The 19,998-nt window shown below is 35.2% G+C and overlaps 1 protein-coding gene across 2 annotated transcripts in view; it reads right to left on the minus strand.

The window, feature by feature from the left end:
* FER (FER tyrosine kinase) overlaps window positions 1–19,998 on the minus strand; it is a 141,000-nt gene that overhangs the window by 53,861 nt on the left and 67,141 nt on the right. For both annotated transcript variants that reach the window (XM_070742949.1, XM_070742948.1), the window contains 3 exons: window positions 19,366–19,470; window positions 16,227–16,430; window positions 12,142–12,264 (listed from right to left, as the gene is read on the minus strand). In XM_070742949.1, coding sequence (XP_070599050.1) covers window positions 12,142–12,264; window positions 16,227–16,430; window positions 19,366–19,470 — 432 coding nt within the window. The remainder of the gene's footprint in view (window positions 1–12,141; window positions 12,265–16,226; window positions 16,431–19,365; window positions 19,471–19,998) is intronic.

Here is a 19,998-nt window from a genome sequence, read left to right on the forward strand (position 1 = left end):
ACTGGGAGCAAGCAGCAGTCCCATACTGTGAACATAGCCTTTGTTGGAAAGAATTGTCTGAATTTAATCATTAAAATTAACGATAACAGAAAGGGAAGTTACTACTATACTGATGATACCTATTCGAAAGCTGATGACCATATCCAGAGGCGCATCTCAACAAAAAGGATCAATTCCATCCAGTACTCTGGTCAAGGTAGAACCTGGCAAACTCCCCCTTGCAATTGCCCTAAGCCCTTGTCAACGTTCTAAAAGCAACCTACAATTAGAGTCTGACCAACAAATACAACTACACCCAAAGTCATGATGAATACACAGACATAAACCACACATGTAAGAAGAAAATAACTACTAGAATAAACAAATATGTTTCACTGTTCAGTGGTTTAAAATATTTGTTTTAAAGGCACTATGAAGATGACATTTGAAAGGTTTCATTATGAGAAATATATTTGATGTATAATTATTCAGAACAATTAAACAAAAGTGTACCATAAACTGCAATCAAATAAGCTGTCAGCAAATATTACAACTATTTATACCAGTACATTAGTCATTATGTCTGCTACAATTCCGATGCCTTTTTATGCCATTGCATTATGATATAAGCTTTCCACATTCATTACAATTAGAGTCTGACCAACAAACATAACTACACCCAAAGTCATGATGAATACAAACACACACATAAACCACATTTGTAAAAAGAAAAGAAGTACTAGAATAAAAAATATGTTTCATTGTTCAGTGGTTTAAATTATTAATCAGGCTGTTCTCAATAATACAGTATATTCAAGGTACTAAAGTTCTAAAACTGACAATAACAATTTAAATGGTGTAACAAAAAGTAACAGCTGTTTTACTTGGATAGCCCAACTATCACTGGGATAGTTGGGGGGGGGGGCATATAGTTGGATAGATATTGTTGGTTGTGTGCCAGGTTTTTCTTGTTTGTTTTTTTGGATTTTTTTGTTTTTATTATTACTGGTAGCCATCTAGCAATAGCACTTAGACTTACCATATTTTGGGGAGTATAAGATGCACCTTTTTCTTTCCCAAAAGAGACTGATAATTTTATACTCTATAATCTTATACTGAATGTAGTTGGTTTCCCCCCCCCTCCCCCAGCCCTAAGTAGTTGCTAACGATCTTTCCAGTTTTTGCCTTGCTGGCTCTTTCATTGTTTCTCTCTGCGAAGAATGTTTTCCAAGCCCCAAGTCTTTGCAGAGGTTTTTACATTGCTCAAATTTGCTCCAAATAAGTTTCTTTCCAGCCCTAACCAAGTGCTAACAATGTTCCCAACTCACACTGGCTTGCAAGCTCTTTGTTACTCTCTGCAAAGAATGTTTTCCAAGCCCCAAGTCTTTGCAGGTTTTTTTTCCATTGGTCTAACTTAGTCCAAATGTTTCTTTCCAGCCTAACCAGGTGCTAATGATGTTCCCATCTCTAACCTGCTTGCAAGCTCTTTCAGTGTTACTCTCTGCAAAGAATGTTTTACAAGCCGTAAGTCATTGCAGTGTTTTTTCCATTGCTCTACTTGCTCCAAATGTTTCTTTCCAGGTGCTAATGATGTTCCCAGCTCTTACTGGCTTGCAAGGTCTTTCATTGTTACTCTCTCTGAATAAAAAAATTTTTAAGTCCTAAGCAGGGGATAAAATAATGTGCTGAAGCTGACCAGACTACGGTCGCTAGCCAGATGACCTTTACAAATGAAAATAATATTGAAGACTAGTTTTTCTTTAAGAGTACATAAGCTATCCTATAGCAGCATAATATTCTTTCCACCATAATTTCTAGAAATAAGCAGAGCATTTCCATATTATGAATTTCAATTTTTCTTCAGTTTTTCTACTTTCATTCCATAAGCCAATATTGCCAATATTGCTTTCAAATGTTTCACAAATATTATTTGAAACCCAGAGCAGGGCACAGGTTGGAACATATGCTGATATATAATTTACATTTACAGTCATATCTCGTCTTACGAACCTAATTGGTTCCAGGGGGAGGTTCGTAAGACGAAAGGTTCGTAAGACGAAACATTGTTTCCCATAGGAAACAATGTAACGTCAATTAATCCGTGCAACCAAAAAAAACCCCCGCAAAAAAAACCGCTGCCGCCCGGCTGTCACCTTTTAAAACAGCCTGGGGGCTTCTCAGCGACCTCCCCAATGCCGAACGCCAAACCCGAACTTCCGGGTTCGGTGTTCGGGAGGCTGCCGAGAAGCCGCGCGGCTGTTTTAAAAGCTGACAGCCGGGCAGCGGGGCTTCCCAGCAGCCTCCGAACACCGAACGCGGAAGTTTGGGTTTGGCGTTCGGCTTCGGGAGATGGCTGGGAAGCCGCGCGACTGTTTTAAAAGGTGACAGCCGGGCTGGGGGGGTTGCTGGGAAGCCCCCCAGCCCGGCTGTCACCTTTTAAAACAGCCGCGCGGCTTCCCAGCCGTCTCCCGAAGCCGAACGCCAAACCCAAACTTCCATGTTTGGCGTTCGGAGGCTGCTGGGAAGCCGCGCGGCTGTTTTAAAAGGTCACAGCCGGGCTGGGGGGCTTCCCAGCAACCCCCCAGCCTGGCTGTCACCTTTTAAAACAGCCGCGCGGCTTCCCAGCCGTCTCCTGAAGCCGAACGCCAAACCCAAACTTCCGCGTTCGGCGTTCGGAGGCTGCTGGGAAGCCCTGCCGCCCAGCTGTCACCTTTTAAAACAGCCGCGCGGCTTCCCAGCAGCCTCCAAACGGTTCAGAAAAAATTTGCCTCTTCTTACGAACTTTTTTCGTGTTACGAACGCCAAACCCGAACTTCCGGGTTTGGCGTTCGGAGGCTGCTGGGAAGCCGCACGGCTGTTTTAAAAGGTGACAGCCGGGCTGGGGGGCTTCCCAGCAGCCTCCGAACACCGAACGTGGAAGTTCGGGTTTGGAGTTCGGCTTCGGGAGGCTGCTGGGAAGCCCCCCAGCCCAGCTGTCACCTTTTAAAACAGCCGCGCAGCTTCCCAGCAGCCTCCGAACGCCAAACCCGGAAGTTCGGGTTTGGCGTTCGTAACATGAAAAAAGTTCATAAGAAGAGGCAAATTTTTTCTGAACCCCGGGTTCGTATCTTGAGTTGTTCGTAAGACGAGGGGTTCGTATCTTGAGGTACCACTGTACTACACTAAAAGTTATCAGAAGAGCACAAACAATAGACCATCATTAATCAAATAATTTTTGTCTCCATATGGACAGCAACAAGTATTGTTATGGGGAAACATGCAGCTAATTAAGGACACCAGCTGTTAGAAAGGCAAAAGCTCACTCAGGAAAGGATGAAAAGTTTAAATTAGTAGTAAATGAACAGAATTATGACATCATCCTATAAAACTCCCCTTCATTTGAGTACAACTGTTAATAAAGCACAAAAAGAAAAAAGCAAGAGAGGCAAAGATGACAATATTTTGCTAATAAAATGGGAGGAAATTTACTAATGGAAAATTTTAAGGGATAGAAATGGACAAGAGACTGACTGGATTAACGCAAGGCAGACTACAGTTTTGAAGGTTTTGTTCATTTTAATATGTAAATGTGGGCATGATAGATTGTGAACCATTTGTGTCTTGGTGTTATGTGAAACTATTAGCAATTTAATACTTAAACAAAAAAAACCCCCTAGGGAATAAAATCAAATTTGTGATCTAGATGGAATAGATAGGATAATGATACATTTCCTCTGTGAAAAAAAGAGAAACCTATAGTCTTAATTATAAGATTTCCCAAGTGAATACAAAGCCATGAATGTGGGGGGTAAAGGATTCAAAATCCTTCCTAACAGAAACTTCTGCTGCATCTCATGTGAATCATCTGCCTAGAAATGAAGCTAGCTTTTAAAAAAATCCTTTTTTTAGTTTCTTTTTCCACTTTTTGGCATGAGTGATACTTCACACTTTAATTCAATGGATGGACTGACTTTCATTTCATGTTCACTTCATGTAGAATTCTATGGATAAATTAGCACTTTAAAAAGACATACTTTCCTTTACAACACTTACATATATACTTATAAATTCATGGATGCAAATGCTTTTATTTCATATATAACTCTTACTCTCTGGAAATTCATCTTGAAATGAACATATTTTTTAATATATTCCATTTAATGTTTCTACATTAAAATATCCATTTTTCAATTGCACTGAATAGTATAATCAATGGAAACTTAGCAACAGCATCTCTGGCAGGTTAAAACAGAGGGGAGCTTCAAGTGAATCCTTATTTACTTTCTAAGTTCTATTATTTTTCATTCTGTATTAAAGCAGCAGAGGACATAATATTATAGCTTGCAAAGCAATTGTTAAATTCATATTGTTCAAAACCTTGAAATTACTTGCAAAACAAGGAAAGCAATATAAAACATTTTTATGGCACTTTAACAAAGGTCACTTTGTTCTTTCCTATTTATTCCTTCAATGGACATTTACTAAACCATCAAGCCAGAATCTTATTTCAATATTTATGATATGATGCAACATATCATAGGCCTGTGTGTGGTAGCTCAGTTTTGCCTCAGAGATGTGCTTTGTAACAAATGGATGTTGTGGCAGTCCTCCTGGAGGTAAAAAGGCAATGTGACTTGTCTGAGTGAGATGTTTCTACTAACTCTGACACTTCAATCAGCAGCTCCAACAGGAGGTAACCAAAGCAAATAAAGCACTGCAATGCAGCCATTTTATTTGTCTCTTAGAAGGATGGAAAATGTGTTACTTCAAGAAACAGTTTCAAGGGAATGTTCACTTCAATGTTTATCAAAGACTGCAAAACACAAGCATATGTATCTGCTAGAAAGTAGAGCAAATTTCATGCAGTTTGTTCCTGCCTGCACACTAGAAAACCTAGTATTGTACTTCTATAAATCCATTTAATGCAAAAAAAAAAAAGAAGATCGCTATGCAATTCCAAATTTAGAAGCTTCACAAGATGTCAAGAGCTCTTCCCACTGATTTTTTTTTAAAAAACTGTTTCATAACACAGCCTCATTCAGGCCATATAGACTTCATGAAAACAAAACACGGTTTTGTCCATCTCCAATAAGAATGTTCCATATCATATACTGTGTAAAATAGAATGCAACGATGGTAATCCGACACTCAAAATCCAGAAAATGACTGGAGTCAAAACAGGATGCAGAATTTAGCTATTTTGTAAAGATGTTCACATGAAATTAATGTTTAAAAAGGTTCTACTAATACAAATTCAATCTCTAATATGCATTAAATAGGTGATAGGGCGGGATTTGAAGGACTATTATCCTTAAAACAAAAGAGGGCAATCGAAGGAAATTCTAAGTTTGAAGGTACTAAAAGTTCTGTCACCAGGTCTCTTATGCCATAGCAAAATATGCTATGATATACAGTTTACTACAGATAGTAAACTGTACAAGGATTAAAGATTCTAAACCTGCACTTTAAATGTTTTAAATAAACACAAATCTAATGAACCTGACACAAATGCAATATATCATGATCAAAATATTTACCTCGGAAAACATTAAATTCTAAAGAATATTCTATATTAACTTTTTATTTTTTATTACTAATATATATACTTAGAAAAAACATATATATACTGTATATAGGTTACTATTATCTTCACATATATTTGGGCAATAATTGCTACAATAGAATTTTCATTACTCTAATGATTGAATTGGTAACACGTTATTACTTTATATATAAAATATAAACGGAAAACTTTGTTTACCTCTTTTTCCTTCATAAAATTAGTCACGCGTTGTTTTATTTAATGTTTTTGGCACTTCTAATTTAAATTCTATTAAAATTTGCTACTATGATTCCTAGCTTGACATATAGGAACATGATATGTAATTGGGCCTTAACTATTAATAGCTACTTCAAGGACACAGTAAAAAAAATGAATTTATTCATTAAGCTAACGGAACATCATTTGGTTTGTTCCATAGCATCAATTGTGATGCTTCAATTTAATTTCCAATTACTAAATGGGTGAAAAACAGAGTCCAACATCGCCCTGGCAAAAATCCTCTATATTTATGAGGAATGTTAAGATTCAGTTGCTGCTTTGTCCACTTGAGCTATTTTTGGATGATCCATACAGAAATAGAAAGGCTTACATTTTCCTCAGGGAAACCCCAGTAGATGGGAATCTGAAATACAGTCCTATTCTTTTGATGCTTGTCAATTATGATGAATGTTGAACACTCTTTTCTGGTTAGCCTATTACAAAGGCAATTTTCTCACTAAAAGATTCACTTTTCTTTCCAAGTCAAAATAAGTAATTTTTACAACCCAGCATCCAAGAAACTCTCTTGGAACAGAACCTGTGTGTGTGTGTATGTGTGTGTGTAAATTTGACAGCATATATGATCCTTGGTTCACAGGGCTTTCCCACTAATTACAACAACAATGGTAATCAGACACTCAATTCAGAAATTGACTAGAGTCAAAACAGGATGCAGAATTTAGTTATTCTGGAAAGATGATCACATAAAATTAATATAAAAAGACTCCATTGGTGTAAATTCAATCTCTAATATGCATTAAACAGGTGGTGATGTAGGGATCAGAAGGTCTATTATCCTTAAAACAAAAAAGGCCAATTAAAGGAAATTCTACGTTTGAAGGTACTAAAAGTTATGTCACCAGGTCTCTTATGCTATGATACTTGGCATCAAGTAAATGCAATAGATCTTCTAAAACATAGGTTTAAGTATTCCTTAAGATAACATGATAGTGAATTTTACAAGGATTAAGATTCTAAATCAGGATTTTAAATGTTTTAAATAAACAAAAAGCTAATGAAACTGATAAAAATGCAATGTATCGTGATCAAAATACACTGCACAAAAAAATAAGGGGAACACCTAAACAACACAATGTAACTCCAAGTAAATCAAACTTATGTGAAATCAAACTGTCCGCTTAGGAAGCAACACTGATTGACAATCAATTTCACATGCTGTTGTGCACACACAACTTTGTACAGAACAAAGTATTCAATGAGAATATTTCATTCATTCAGATCTAGGGTGTGTTATTTGAGTGTTCCCATTATTTTTGAGCAGTATTATTTACCTCAGAAAACATTAAATTCTAAGGAATATTCTACATTAACTTTTTATTTTTTTATTACTAATATATATTTAGAAAAGCACACACACACACACTGTATATAGGTTACTATTATCTTCAAAAATATTTGGGCAGTGATTGTAATTTTCATTACTCTAATGATGATTGAATTGGTAACACATTATTACTTTATATAGTAAACAAAATATTTATTTACCTCTTCTTTATCTTTTCCTTCAAAAAATTACTCACACATTGTTGTTTAATGTTTTTGGCACTTCTAATTTAAATTCTATTAAGATCTTGCCATTATGATTCCTAGCTTGACATATAGTGAACATGATATGCTGGGGCTTAACTATTAATAGTTACTTCAATGACACAGTAAAAAAAATTATTAAATAAGCTAACTGAACATCATTTTGTTTGTTCCATAGCATCAATTGTGATGCTTCAATTTAAATTCCAATTACTAAATGGGTACACGTAGGATAATTTTGTATTAAAGGAGAATTAAAATATTCAAGGACTCCTGCCAAGGACTCACCTCACATGAATTTTAAACAAGCAATCAAGCAGTGATCGAGTGGTACTTAGCATAGAAGAAAGCATTTGTGCTGCATGCATCACATGGAAAAATGTAACAAAACATTTTAAAATTCCTTTTTATTCTAATTATTTATTAAATAAATTGATTTGTCTAATTTTATGAAAATGATCACAATTTAACTGAAAATTTTAAAAAGAAATTCAATTAAAATAAATACAAATGAATATTTCTATAGGTATGAATTATAAAAAAGAATTCAGTATTCATTAAATTATATTATGATTCTACAGATTATTTCCCAAACCAGATCTATAGTATCTTCCTACTATCATGATTAATATTTGTTCACATATTGCTGAATAGTTCCTGACAGTCGAAGTTCATCATACGGTCCAGTCTTTTGTTATAAATAACTTTTTTTCATTTTCTTGACAATATTTACAGAACTTTTACTTGTTCAGGAAAAAGTGATTTTTTAATGATACTTTTGTGCTGGATGTTAATAATATTTTGTTCAATCAATAAATAAAAGCCTTATAGTAATTCTTAGGCAAATTAACATATTGAAAATTTTGAAGAAAAAGCTTCAAAAAATAGCTGGAAATTATAGATTTAGAAAGATTGATTCTCCCATTACCAAGAGAACTGTCACGGTACTCAGTAAAACCCAAATATTTCTTATCTAAAAGATTTATTACAAGAATAGTGTTAAAAGGTTTAAGATAAATCTGACATTATTACTAACAACTAAGGTAGGTTCATAGAGTATAGTTTTAGTCCATAAAGTAAATTACTGTTCTCAGTTATTGTTGCCTGCCCCTAAACACCCCCTTTCATAACTTATACAAGATATACACACATACACACGCATGGACACAAACACATACACCATACCTTATTCAGAAAACATTATTTTAATTAGCTATTAGAAATCTTCACCTGTTTCACTGTCTGGGTTCATATTCTAATAATAATTATATATTATTTGGAAGAATACAATTATACAAATCACTGAAAAAATGTTGTAATCTTATGGGAGATTATGTAATTTTATGGAAGGATAAAATATCCATTTACCACAACCAAAAGCCTATGTAAAAGCTAAAGAAAAGAGAAAACAACTTCTCAAAATGAGGACTAATATTAGATAGTTCTTGTTTAGCAGTTACAATAAGGACTTGGCATTCCGACTCCTTCCCAAATTTTCATGCCACCAAACTAGCCCCTCATAATTCCTCCCAGATCTTCACCCACTTTTTGATTATCCCAGTGTTGCACCCAAGTGTCTGCCCTCAATGCAGAAGAAAACATGAAACAATAATTCCATCCTGATTTGACATTTTACCTTTCTAATATGCCTGAGCTTGCAAAACTCTGAAAGAATAACGCTTAAGTGTTTTTTTTACATGATTTCAGAAAAAAATATGCAAGACCAGATATTTATGGATTCCTCCCAAAGATGGCTGCTGAACAGTAAGGAGACTTTTTTCCCCTCTTTACTGACAATCTGCTGATTTTGCTGCCAAAGCTGATACTTTGGCAGCCCTGCTTTCTGGATTTGAACGAGAATACTTAGGAATGATCCAAGATGGTATTTAGATTACTGTGGATCCATCCAAGACAAGATATCTTGAAGATTACAGTTCTCAGTGGGAGCAGTGGAAAACCAGGTCATCTATCTTTTTCCTTTTGACAGACCATTCCCTTAGGCATGTCTGGATGGTCAACAATAAATTTTAAAGCTTGTTTTGCTTTGCTTCCTATCTCAAAAGTTGACCAGCCTGTTTATTTTACCCTCCTGCTGTTCCTCTTGCTCTTCTCCTTTGATCTGGTTTTTTGAATAACCTTTGTTTTCCATAAGGAAAATATTAAGATTTTATTTACATCTATTTTAGACTTTCACTACACTTCGAATATTTTTTTTCCAAAATTCGTTTTTATCCTTGACTCAAACATCTGCCTCTAAATTCTGAGGAATATCCTCCCAGAGGAGTTTTACCTCCCCTTTGCCAAATTATACCAGAGCAACAGTACATCAGATTACACACAACTGAGTGTGACAGCTGAATAGCTGTCTCCATGAGGTTCCCCTTGGCTGGGACTCTGGAGACTGAACAGTGGAGATAAAATCTTGGGGGAATAAAGTGGAATTCAAAAGAGAAACCTGACTGAATGGTCTCACGAACCCAAATATCTGAAGTAGACTCCTCCCACTGGTCCGCAAAATAGGCCAATGTGCCTAATATTTCCAGGAACACCATTACCTATTTGAACTGGCCAAAGCAGTCTGAAGGAATTGGCTACTTTCGGCTGATGCCACCCTTGCACAACGCTGCTACCTTAGCAATCTCTGCAGCTATTGAAATAAAAGAGCCAACTGCCCTGCCGGGTTCCTAGTTCAGACAGATTTCCAAAATGGCCACTGCGACCTTCAACTACCAGCTGTCAAAGATCAAAGCCCCGATTGTCCAGAAGGCTGATAGATCAGACCGGAGCTCCCTAGGCAAGTAATTAGGCAGTCATTTGCATGATTCTCAGCTTTGGGTATAAACACAGAAGGTAAAGCAGCTAGCTGTTCCTCAAACCAAAGTCTAAGCGGCAGGCAGAAATTATAGCTGCCTGAAGCAGCTTGAGCTGCAGCTCAGCTGCTAGATAAGTTCCGAATCCACAATTTAGTCTCTGGTGGTATTAGAAAAACACACTCACAGTAATCAAAGCATCAATAAAGCCTCACAATGGATATAGCAACCAAAGTTTTCACTAGTTTACAGAGGAATGGAATGGCACAACCATCCTCACTGAGTGATTGAGTGAAAAAGCTGTCAAGCATAGCACCAAGGGCAGCACCTGAACAGCTTTGACAAACTCAGTCTAATCAGAGAGGAGATGGATTTAACCTATTCCCTAATGCTATCTCCACCATGAGGAAGAATGCAAGTAATTGGAGTTAAATTAGATTGACAAAAGGAATTTGATTTGAGAGTGGTAGATTCCGTGCAAGAGACTGATACGGATGTTTAAACTTAGAATTGCCTGAGAGGATTATGCATGCCATCTCAAAGTTGCACTCTTTTACAAGAGAAAACTGAATGGATAAATGAAGAAGATTGGGGAATGGATTTATCATACTCAACTCGAAAAATAATTTCAGTTGGACTTTTTGGGGAAGATAGTAGCCCCAGCTATGGGCCACAAAGAACACAGCACACAAAATGTCTGTACAAACCTTAGTTTACTAATTAAGGACTACTAATGAGTTTCTTAGTAGTCAAACACAAATACAATTTCAAGCAGTCTTCTCTGAACATCGGCTGTTAATGCAATTTCATTAACAGCCAGTGTGAGTCCATGAAATAATAACTCAATTCTGAGTAAAGTCTTGTAGATAACAGCAATCCTACAATGGTTGGCAAAATGTCCAGAAGCAATTTGTAGGGAAAATTTCAAGAGAGAGAACAAGAGCTTATCAGATGTTTCTGGAGTCAAGACATGAAGGAATATGGATGAAGTTGTCTCTTGCAAGTTGTCTCTTTCATCATCATATCTTAAATAAATTAGGGGAGGGGCCATTTAGTCTCAAGCCTTACTCCCAATATCTCCTCCTGAGGAACCATTCCTGCTCTGCATGCCTGTACATTGAGAATAGACTCCTCCTCTTCTTCTTCATCACTGATGGGAGCATCTGGAAATTCTGAAGGCCCTGGCTGAATCTCTGCCTCTGGCACTGAGTCCTCTCCAGCTTCCTCACTGTCCGACTCGGCTGCCAACTGCCCAGGCCACTGGCACATCACCACATCAGCCTCTTTGCTGCCAGAATCAGCATGCGCTGCTGCTGGGTCACAACTGATAGATCCATTTTGAAGAATGGATCCACTATATTTAATTAGATAACAATTGATAAAATATGGCATTAAGGTACAATCATGGATATTTGGTCCAGGACAAATCAGAGTTAACTGTTGCGATGGGGATAGAAAAGAAGTTGTAGTAAACTTCTAATGAGTTGAATACAACAATAGTTTGTTAACAGTGAGTGATATTTTGTTCTTGCCTTTTGGTTTGTATTCTACCTGTTTGTTAACTATTTGGTCATTAATACAGTAGATAAATGACAGGGTAGTAATTTTAAACAGAAGTTTGAAAAAAAATTTTGGGGGGCTGTTTTGCAAGGGTTAGGAAACTAATATTGTTTTTATATTTCTTAATATTTATTTTTATTTATTTATTTATTTATTTATTTTGTAGTTATATATTTATTAGTATTCAACTAGAAGGGATAATATCTGTAGTTGTGGGTTTTTTTCTAAATGCAGTTTTCAATGTTTTGTTTCTTTTGCTTTTTGGTTTATATGAATCATTTTTGCAGTTTTGTGTTTTAACTTTTTTGAATAACAATAAAAATTATTATGACAAAAACCAAACATTCATATAAAGGAGAAATACAAATACCATATAGCCTACTTTCAGCAAACAAGCAAATAAAATCAAAATTCAGTTTTCACGTGGGTATTAAATACACATACCTTAATAACAGGATTCAAAAGAATAACACCTGATTTCTTTGTAATCACATGTTTTGTTGTATAATGATATTCAATAAGCTGAGGAATCGTTAAAAATCCCGTTCCTTCAAATCTGTACTGATTCTATAGGACAAAATTGAGGAAGAAATTCAAAAGTTAAGTAAGGGGAGTTCTATCCTTTAATAAAATCATCTTTTATTTCTTTTCATGAAAGTTCAAATGATGTTATATCTAACACTGGAACTGTAGCCAATATACATATTTACTACATAAGATTTTAAACTTAAGTCAAAACAAAATGTTTATTTATAGCTTATAAGAAAGCTCATCAAATGAGGATACACGAACTTCTGGGGAAATAATTTAATTTCATTATAAAAACACTGCCATGCTATGAAATGAGCAGGAAAATACAACTTAACTGAACAGAACTTTAGTTTTTCAGTAAATTATATCAGTTATATCTTAAGAACAGAAAAACCAAAAACTGTCTTCAAGTACTGTACAAGAAGCAATATTTAGTATATGCCTTGAAATACTTCCAGATTTAACATAGAAAATCTTTTGTTCTAAGCCATGAAATAAAAATTAGAATGCTGTTGGACCTATTTTCTAAGTTATTTTTAAAACAAAACAATAGAAATATCTCCTATTTAATGAAAGTAGTTGAAATATACAGTGTTTCTTTTATCTCTATTTTAAAAGAATATAAATGGGTATTGTTCATATAAAGCAAAATGATAATATACAGTAATCAGAGAATTAGTAAGGTTTTAACAGTCCTCTGAAACACATTGCGATGAATAATAGGAACAAAGGAAATAACAGGTATTTTCATCTCACAGAAATCAAAAGTTGGTTGCTTCAGACCTCTTATTCTAGAACAGGGGTGTCAAACTCAAGGCCGAATTCAGTGCATGAGGTGCTTAGATCTGGCCCCAGGGTCCAGAAACAGCAAATGACTGGCCCATGTGCTTCAAAAACAGAGTTCGAGAGGGTCACGTACAGTCCTCCTGAGCTCCGTTTTTGCTGGCAGAATGTTGTAGGATGTGGTTGCTGTTGTGGCCCACCAGCGGCCTGTACAGCTGGTAGTTGATTCCAACAGCGAGGAGGCTAGTGTGGTGATTCATCAGCAGGCTGTGCAGCTGGCACCAAAGTAAGACAGTGAGGACGTTGGAGAAGACTTGGTGCCAGAGGCAGAGATTCAGTCAGGGCTTTCAGAACAATGAGCGATGAGGAAGCAGAATGAGCGACATGAGCCACCCCAAGTCTCCGGAGAAGGGCGGCATACAAATCTAATTAATAATAATAATAGGAATGATGATGATGATGATGATCGAAGAGGAAGAAGAGGAGGAAGAAGAGGAAGAGCCTGCTGTCAATGCACGGGTGTGCAGAACTGTGAAAAGGCAGGGATGGTTCCTCAGGAGGAAGTCTCCTCAGGATTAAGTTTGGGACTAATTGGCCACTCCCCTAGCCAATTTGCAGGAAACAACTTTATTCATTCATATTACTTTGTGTCTTCAATTCATAAATGTCTGTTCAGTTCTTGTTTTCCAGCATCATTTTTCCTGCAAATTGCTTCTGGGCATCTTGCCAACCACAGTAAAATTACTCTTATCTGAAAGACTTTACATCAGAATTACATTATTTTTCCTTGGACTCTTGCTGGTTGTTAATGAAGTTGCATTAACAGTCATTGTTCAGAAAAGACTGATTTAAACTGTATTTGTGTTTGAATGACTACTAAGAAAGCTCATTAGTAACCTTTAATTAGTAAACCAAGTTTTGTACGGACTCTGTGTGTGCTGTGTTCATTGGTCAACAGCTGGGGAAGAATCATCACAGTGAAAAACAGAGCTTGGAAGCCCATTTTTCTCTGAAAGAGTGCTTGGGCCAGGCACATTTGTTACTGGCACAAGTGATGTTGAGCTGGCCATGCCTGCCCTGGCCAAGCCCACTCTGGCCCCCGAGGTCAAACACAACCCTGATGGAGCTCTCAATGAAATTGAGTTTGATACCCCTGTTCTAGAATATTAAATGATAAAAAAATGTGAATCTCAAACAAACATAAACACACAGACATACAGATACACAGGATTTGCTTTTCTGAAATAGTTCTGGTCAGCTACAATTGTCATTAAAGTTGCTTTTAATAATGAAATCTTTTGAGATAATGTTTGAGCACGGATTATTTTAAAACTTTATTAATACATAAAATTTAAGCCAATTGTATAATACATTAATCGTTACACCATAAAATTCAGATTGTTAAATATATCTTGTCGTTATCCAGGAAGTTTTCAAGACACAGAAGATTAAGAATCTTTATTTAGCTCTATCAGTATTGGTTTCTTATAGAACAATAACCCAATCCCATCATTTCATATAATCTCCATCTATACTTTATTCAGGGAACATTATTTCACACTCTTCATATTTTAATATTCCCTGTTTAGGCTTTTGTGCAATAAATGCTTGAGGTGTTTTACCTCTGTGGATTCTTTTGGATTTAAATGTTTGAGTGATTTAGTTCCACTAAGACGTTTGTGTGCAAAAATAAAGAATTAACCATTTCTCAAATTAATAAATAATGAATAATCCATTGCACATATACTACAACTTTATGAAAAGTTGGCTGAACTTATTAGGACATGCATGTATCTAAAATCAGGTTTAGGGTAAAAAAACAGAGCATAGGTATCACCCTACCATGGTTTCATGATTTTAGAAGAATTTGTTTGAATAATTAAACCCCCACCCCACCCCCATCTTCCCTTTTACTAGTAGTATGCCTCTGAAGAACAGGAACAGCTTGTGTAAAACTCTGGGGTCTGGAAACTGAGTATGCCAGTGTTCCTGAGAACATTCTGCTTTATATTTATGTTTTCATTCATTCCCTTATATAAAGTGCACTCAACTACAGATTCATTGTAGTTTACAATATCAACAGTAAAACATTCATAATTTATAATTAACAATTTAAAAATCCAGGGTACAAATATAAACTTATAAAAACCTAAACATAAAATATATTTTAAAAAAACCAAATTCAACCAATCAGAGTAATACATACATCTACCACTACTACTATTATTACTAAATTTGGTGATAATATAGAAACTCACAAAATGCTGTCCAGAAGAGCTGCATTCGAAGGAATAGAACTTTGTAATAGAAGGGGAAAGCCTTAATTCTAAGGGGAGGCTAGTCCACAGGAGGCTGCAATATAAAAGTAGTTATCTCCTGGCCTCAGTTGCCCTCACTTCTTTGGACCTGGTGCACGATCAAGTGTTTCTTCTAGTATGAACATACTGCTTTGGCCAATTCAAATAGGAAATGGTGCTCCTGGAAATACCAGGCACAAGCCATACAGGCTTTAGAGGGGAAAAATCGAGCACTTTGAACTGCATTCAAAAATTATTGGCAATGAATGTAGGAACTAACGTACATGTACACCTGGAAATAAAATGTACACTTACATTCAACAATTATTGAGAAGTTGTATTTGCACCAATTCCAGTTTCTGAATGCCCTTGAAAGGCAGCCTCTTGTAGAATGCACTGCAGTGGTCTTAATGCAGAGTGTTGCTTTGGCAATTGTAACATACATGTTTGCCTATTTGGAGGTTTCATTATCATTTTCAGAAATTGCTACATAAAGTTCTGTACATGAAATTCAAAAATAACTAACTAGAAGAATCAATTGAATTTTTTTTAAAAAAAAATGCACTCCTCCGAAAAATTAGATCAGTGCCTTTTAGGATAAAAATGGCAACTGACAATCATAAAATTCTAAAGATCTCTAATTATAAATTAACTACAGAGCAAAGCACATTCCTATGCATCAGTTCAAAGGTTGAAACACTACTATTGAAAAGTACTCAACCCTGAATCAAATGCACAGAACAGTACTTGTGGCTCTTAAGAGGTAGATAATGATTTCTTAGCTTTAAAAAGCAGGTAAGTAACATAATGCCCAAGCTGTGCATAATTATTTAGCTATCTAACTATAATTTAAACGTAATTATGTAGCTATTGAAATCAAGTGTACTTCAATCACTTAAAAATCAATGTCAAACTTACATCAGCATACTGAATGATAAAATGTCTCCGTTGCCCATCAGAAAACACAGAAAGGACATATTCACCAGGCTTCCCATGGCTTTCGCGCACCAAAAAGTCGCCTTGCTGTTTTAATAGCTCTTGAGCTTCTATTCTTGGAATTGCCCCATGATACCAATCTTGCTCTGCCAGGGGTTTTTCACTCGCTGATATTACATCAAAAAACTTAAAAGAGAAATATGAAAAAGAATGATTAATATAATGCCAAATTAGAAAATGAAGTTACTGTAGCACTGGGCTAAAAGTGGAAGACTGAGAGTTGAAATCTAATTCTGCCTTAGGCATGAAATTAGCCGGGTAACTTGAGGCCAGTCACCTTTCGCAAATTGTGAAAGTTGACATAGCAAACCCAGACAGAAACTAGTAGGCCAATAAACCACATTGTTTACATTCAATGGCTATAGGTTAAAGAGAAGATAGATAGCATGCCTATTTGTTTCCTGCCTAAGCAGGGGGTTAGACTAGAAGATCTCCCAGGTCCCTTCCAACTCTGTTATTGTTTTTATTATTATTATTATTATTATTATTATTATTATTATTATTATTATTATTATTTTCTAGTAATAAAGGATAAATAGTGAAAGTCATCCATTTATTGAAACATTACAATAGTTTATTTTGTCTGCCTTTGTCTTGTCTTTTCAATGTATTAGGCCTAAGGTGTATAAGCAGTGATTTTGCTTTTGCTCAGGAAGATGCCAATGTTTTGCTGCAAACCCAGTGCTGTACACTTTTGTTATTTGCATATTTAATAAATGTATGTTATATCTTCAAAGTAATTCGGTATTTTAGGGGATCCAGGTTTTCGTTATAACATGAACTAAAATTAACATAATCAATCAGAGAACAAAGTTTTCCCATTCATATTTTCACATAATATAATCGCATCAAGGGAAATCAAATATTTAACAAGTGAGAGCACATGACAGATAAAGGTTGACATTAGAAAATGACGATGTAAACTATGTCAGCACATTTTTAACTGAAAACCCTGCTGAAACCACAAGTTTAATTAACAGTCAGATAAGACAGTGTAACAAATATGACAAGCTGATCAGTGACAAAGAGAAGCCCCAAATGGACCAATAAATGTATTTCTTTTCCAATATCTAATTGTCCTTTTTATTTTAAATTCTGATGGCCTACCCTTTGTATTCTGACACTAACCATTAGGTTGACAGCGTGAACCTAGATAATGCTTAAGGACTTGGTCCAAAGGACAGATATTTTTTCTATTATGATTAGACTTGAAATTTTATGATTTGCTTAATCACAATACAATCAATTTATATATATATATTTATAATCCAAACTTTGCTTATTAAATTAATGTGCATCTGTACTTTGGGAGTTCAAATGTTTGAATTCTTTAGCGGTGGGTTTCATCAATTACAGACTGCCAGGAAATACTATTATTTTTTTAAAAATAGTTTTTATTAAATGATCTTTAAAAGTTACATATATAACACACAAGTACAAAATATAGAAAAACAACAAACCAAACATATATGTATAAACAGATATATAAACAAACAAAACAAACTCATAAACCAACAATACAAACTTGACGAACCTCATAGGTTAACACATCACACAATTTACCATTAATTTTGGCTATGCAGACCATCATATCTTTATATTTCTTTACGTTTTTAATATTCTCTTATGTTTGATAATTTGCATTTATTATTTCCTTTAATAACCTTATTCTATTCTTTTTGCATATATAACACAGCTTTCTTTTTTGAATTTTGAATATCCCATATTTTATAAAAGTCAGTTTCCTCCTTCTCTTTTATATGCATCGTTAGCCTGTTCATTTTGGCGCATTCTAAAATCTTGTTTACAATCATTAGGTTAGAAAGAACTGGTTTTTTTCTTCATATAGGGCATAAGTAATCCTTCCCACTCTTAATAGATGTATAACCAGGTATTGATTGTTTTTAATTTATTTCTCCATCCATGATACCTAGAAGAAACATTTCTGGTTTAAGATCTATGTTTTGTGTTATAATTTCTGTAAACATTTCTGATTTTTTCTCCAATAAGACCTGGCTTCTGGGCACATCCACCACGTGTGGTAGTACATGCCCAGTTATTTTTTCCATTTCCAGCACTTGGGTGACATTTTTTGGGGGGAAGCCAAAAATGTTGATAGAACATTTTGTAGGCATTCTCTTTGTATGAGACTGCCATGGTCAATTTGAGATTTCATTCCTAGGTTTTCTCCTAGCAGTTTAGATCAATACAGTATCTGAAATTTTGTGCCCACTTTACCATCACCTCTTTAACCCTTTCTTTCTACATCCTAAAATTGAATAGCCAATTGTATAGTTTTGTGATCATTTTTTCTTCCAGTCCCAATAAATTTTTATCCAATTCCTGATACTCATTTTGAAAGCCAAATTGTATTAAACCCTTTTTTGGTTTGAACTGAATTTGACAGTAATGCCACCAATTGATATTTATTCCAATGAATGCCAAATTCTCTCTTGTTTTTAAATTGTTTTGATCATCCAATAGTTGGTTATAGGTGACTTTTTTGTCCAAATTAAATACATTGTGGCATTGGAGATATCCATTTTGGGATCTGGGTATAGTATTTTCTTCTAATTTGTTTCCAATCTTCTATTAGCGTTCCTCTTATCCTACTTGATCCGTTCACACCGCTTGCTTCAACTCTTTCTTCTCTGATTTACATCTGCCACTTTAACAGTCCACAGTCACCTTCGCTTTCATGCTCAATTGTTTTCGTGCTGTTCTATCGCCAGTGAGGTCTTTTTTCCCTTTCTCTTCCTTGAAACTACAATTCAATTCCTGCTGATTTTTCTCTGCTTCTTCCTATTTGGTGGCTGTCACGTCTCGTGACCATTAATGAGCCAATCTCTTTTGCATACAATCTGTGCACCTGTACTTTGGCAGTTCAAATGTTTGAATTCTTTAGCAGTGGGCATCAACTGCAGACTGTTAGGAAATACCATTCTCAATATGGGAAGTATTATAAACATTAATCAAATAAATCATCCTGCAGCAAATAACAGAAAATTATTCAGAAAATTGTGAAAGCATTTTTTTCTTAATAAAGACAAGAATACATTACCTGCCCAGTTACCGATGAAGAGCCTAACATAGACTTTGGTGATCTTATTATACCAGCAATGGAATGTCGAATAGTATCAAACCTAGAAACTCTCTCTTTTTTATCCTAGGAAACAAAGAGAAGAAGAAATAGTCCAACAGAAAATGGTTTCTTGGCCTCACTTTTTGTCTAAAATCATTAATATTTTTGAATAGTTTTGCTACAAATGACAGACTATTAAAAAATAAAATGTTTTTCCTATATTACCAAAATAGTCTCATTCTAGAACGCTTTTTTTTCTTTTAAAAAACTAAAATGTATTTTATTAAGTGAAATTACATATATTTTAATTTCATCTTTCTATTTTGTATCTTTCTTGGCACTTTTCCATCACAACAAAACTAGGCAATGGTTTAAATGGGACATAAAGGTTACAGAACTCTCCAAGAGTATGTGGTCTACTTGTAGCATTCATTCTGATAGATTGAACTGAAGAGCACAATACAAACTGAACAGTAATGTATTCAGAAGAAAGAAGCCATATAAAAGGCAAAGAACAATGGAATTACAGTACAGTATATGTAAACGAAATGCAGACCTGTACTGAAAACTAGGAATTTGAGCATGAGTTCCAAAAGAAAACTTTTGTGTAAA

Source organism: Erythrolamprus reginae, chromosome 2 (assembly GCF_031021105.1).
Source record: "Erythrolamprus reginae isolate rEryReg1 chromosome 2, rEryReg1.hap1, whole genome shotgun sequence".
NCBI lineage: Eukaryota > Metazoa > Chordata > Lepidosauria > Squamata > Dipsadidae > Erythrolamprus > Erythrolamprus reginae.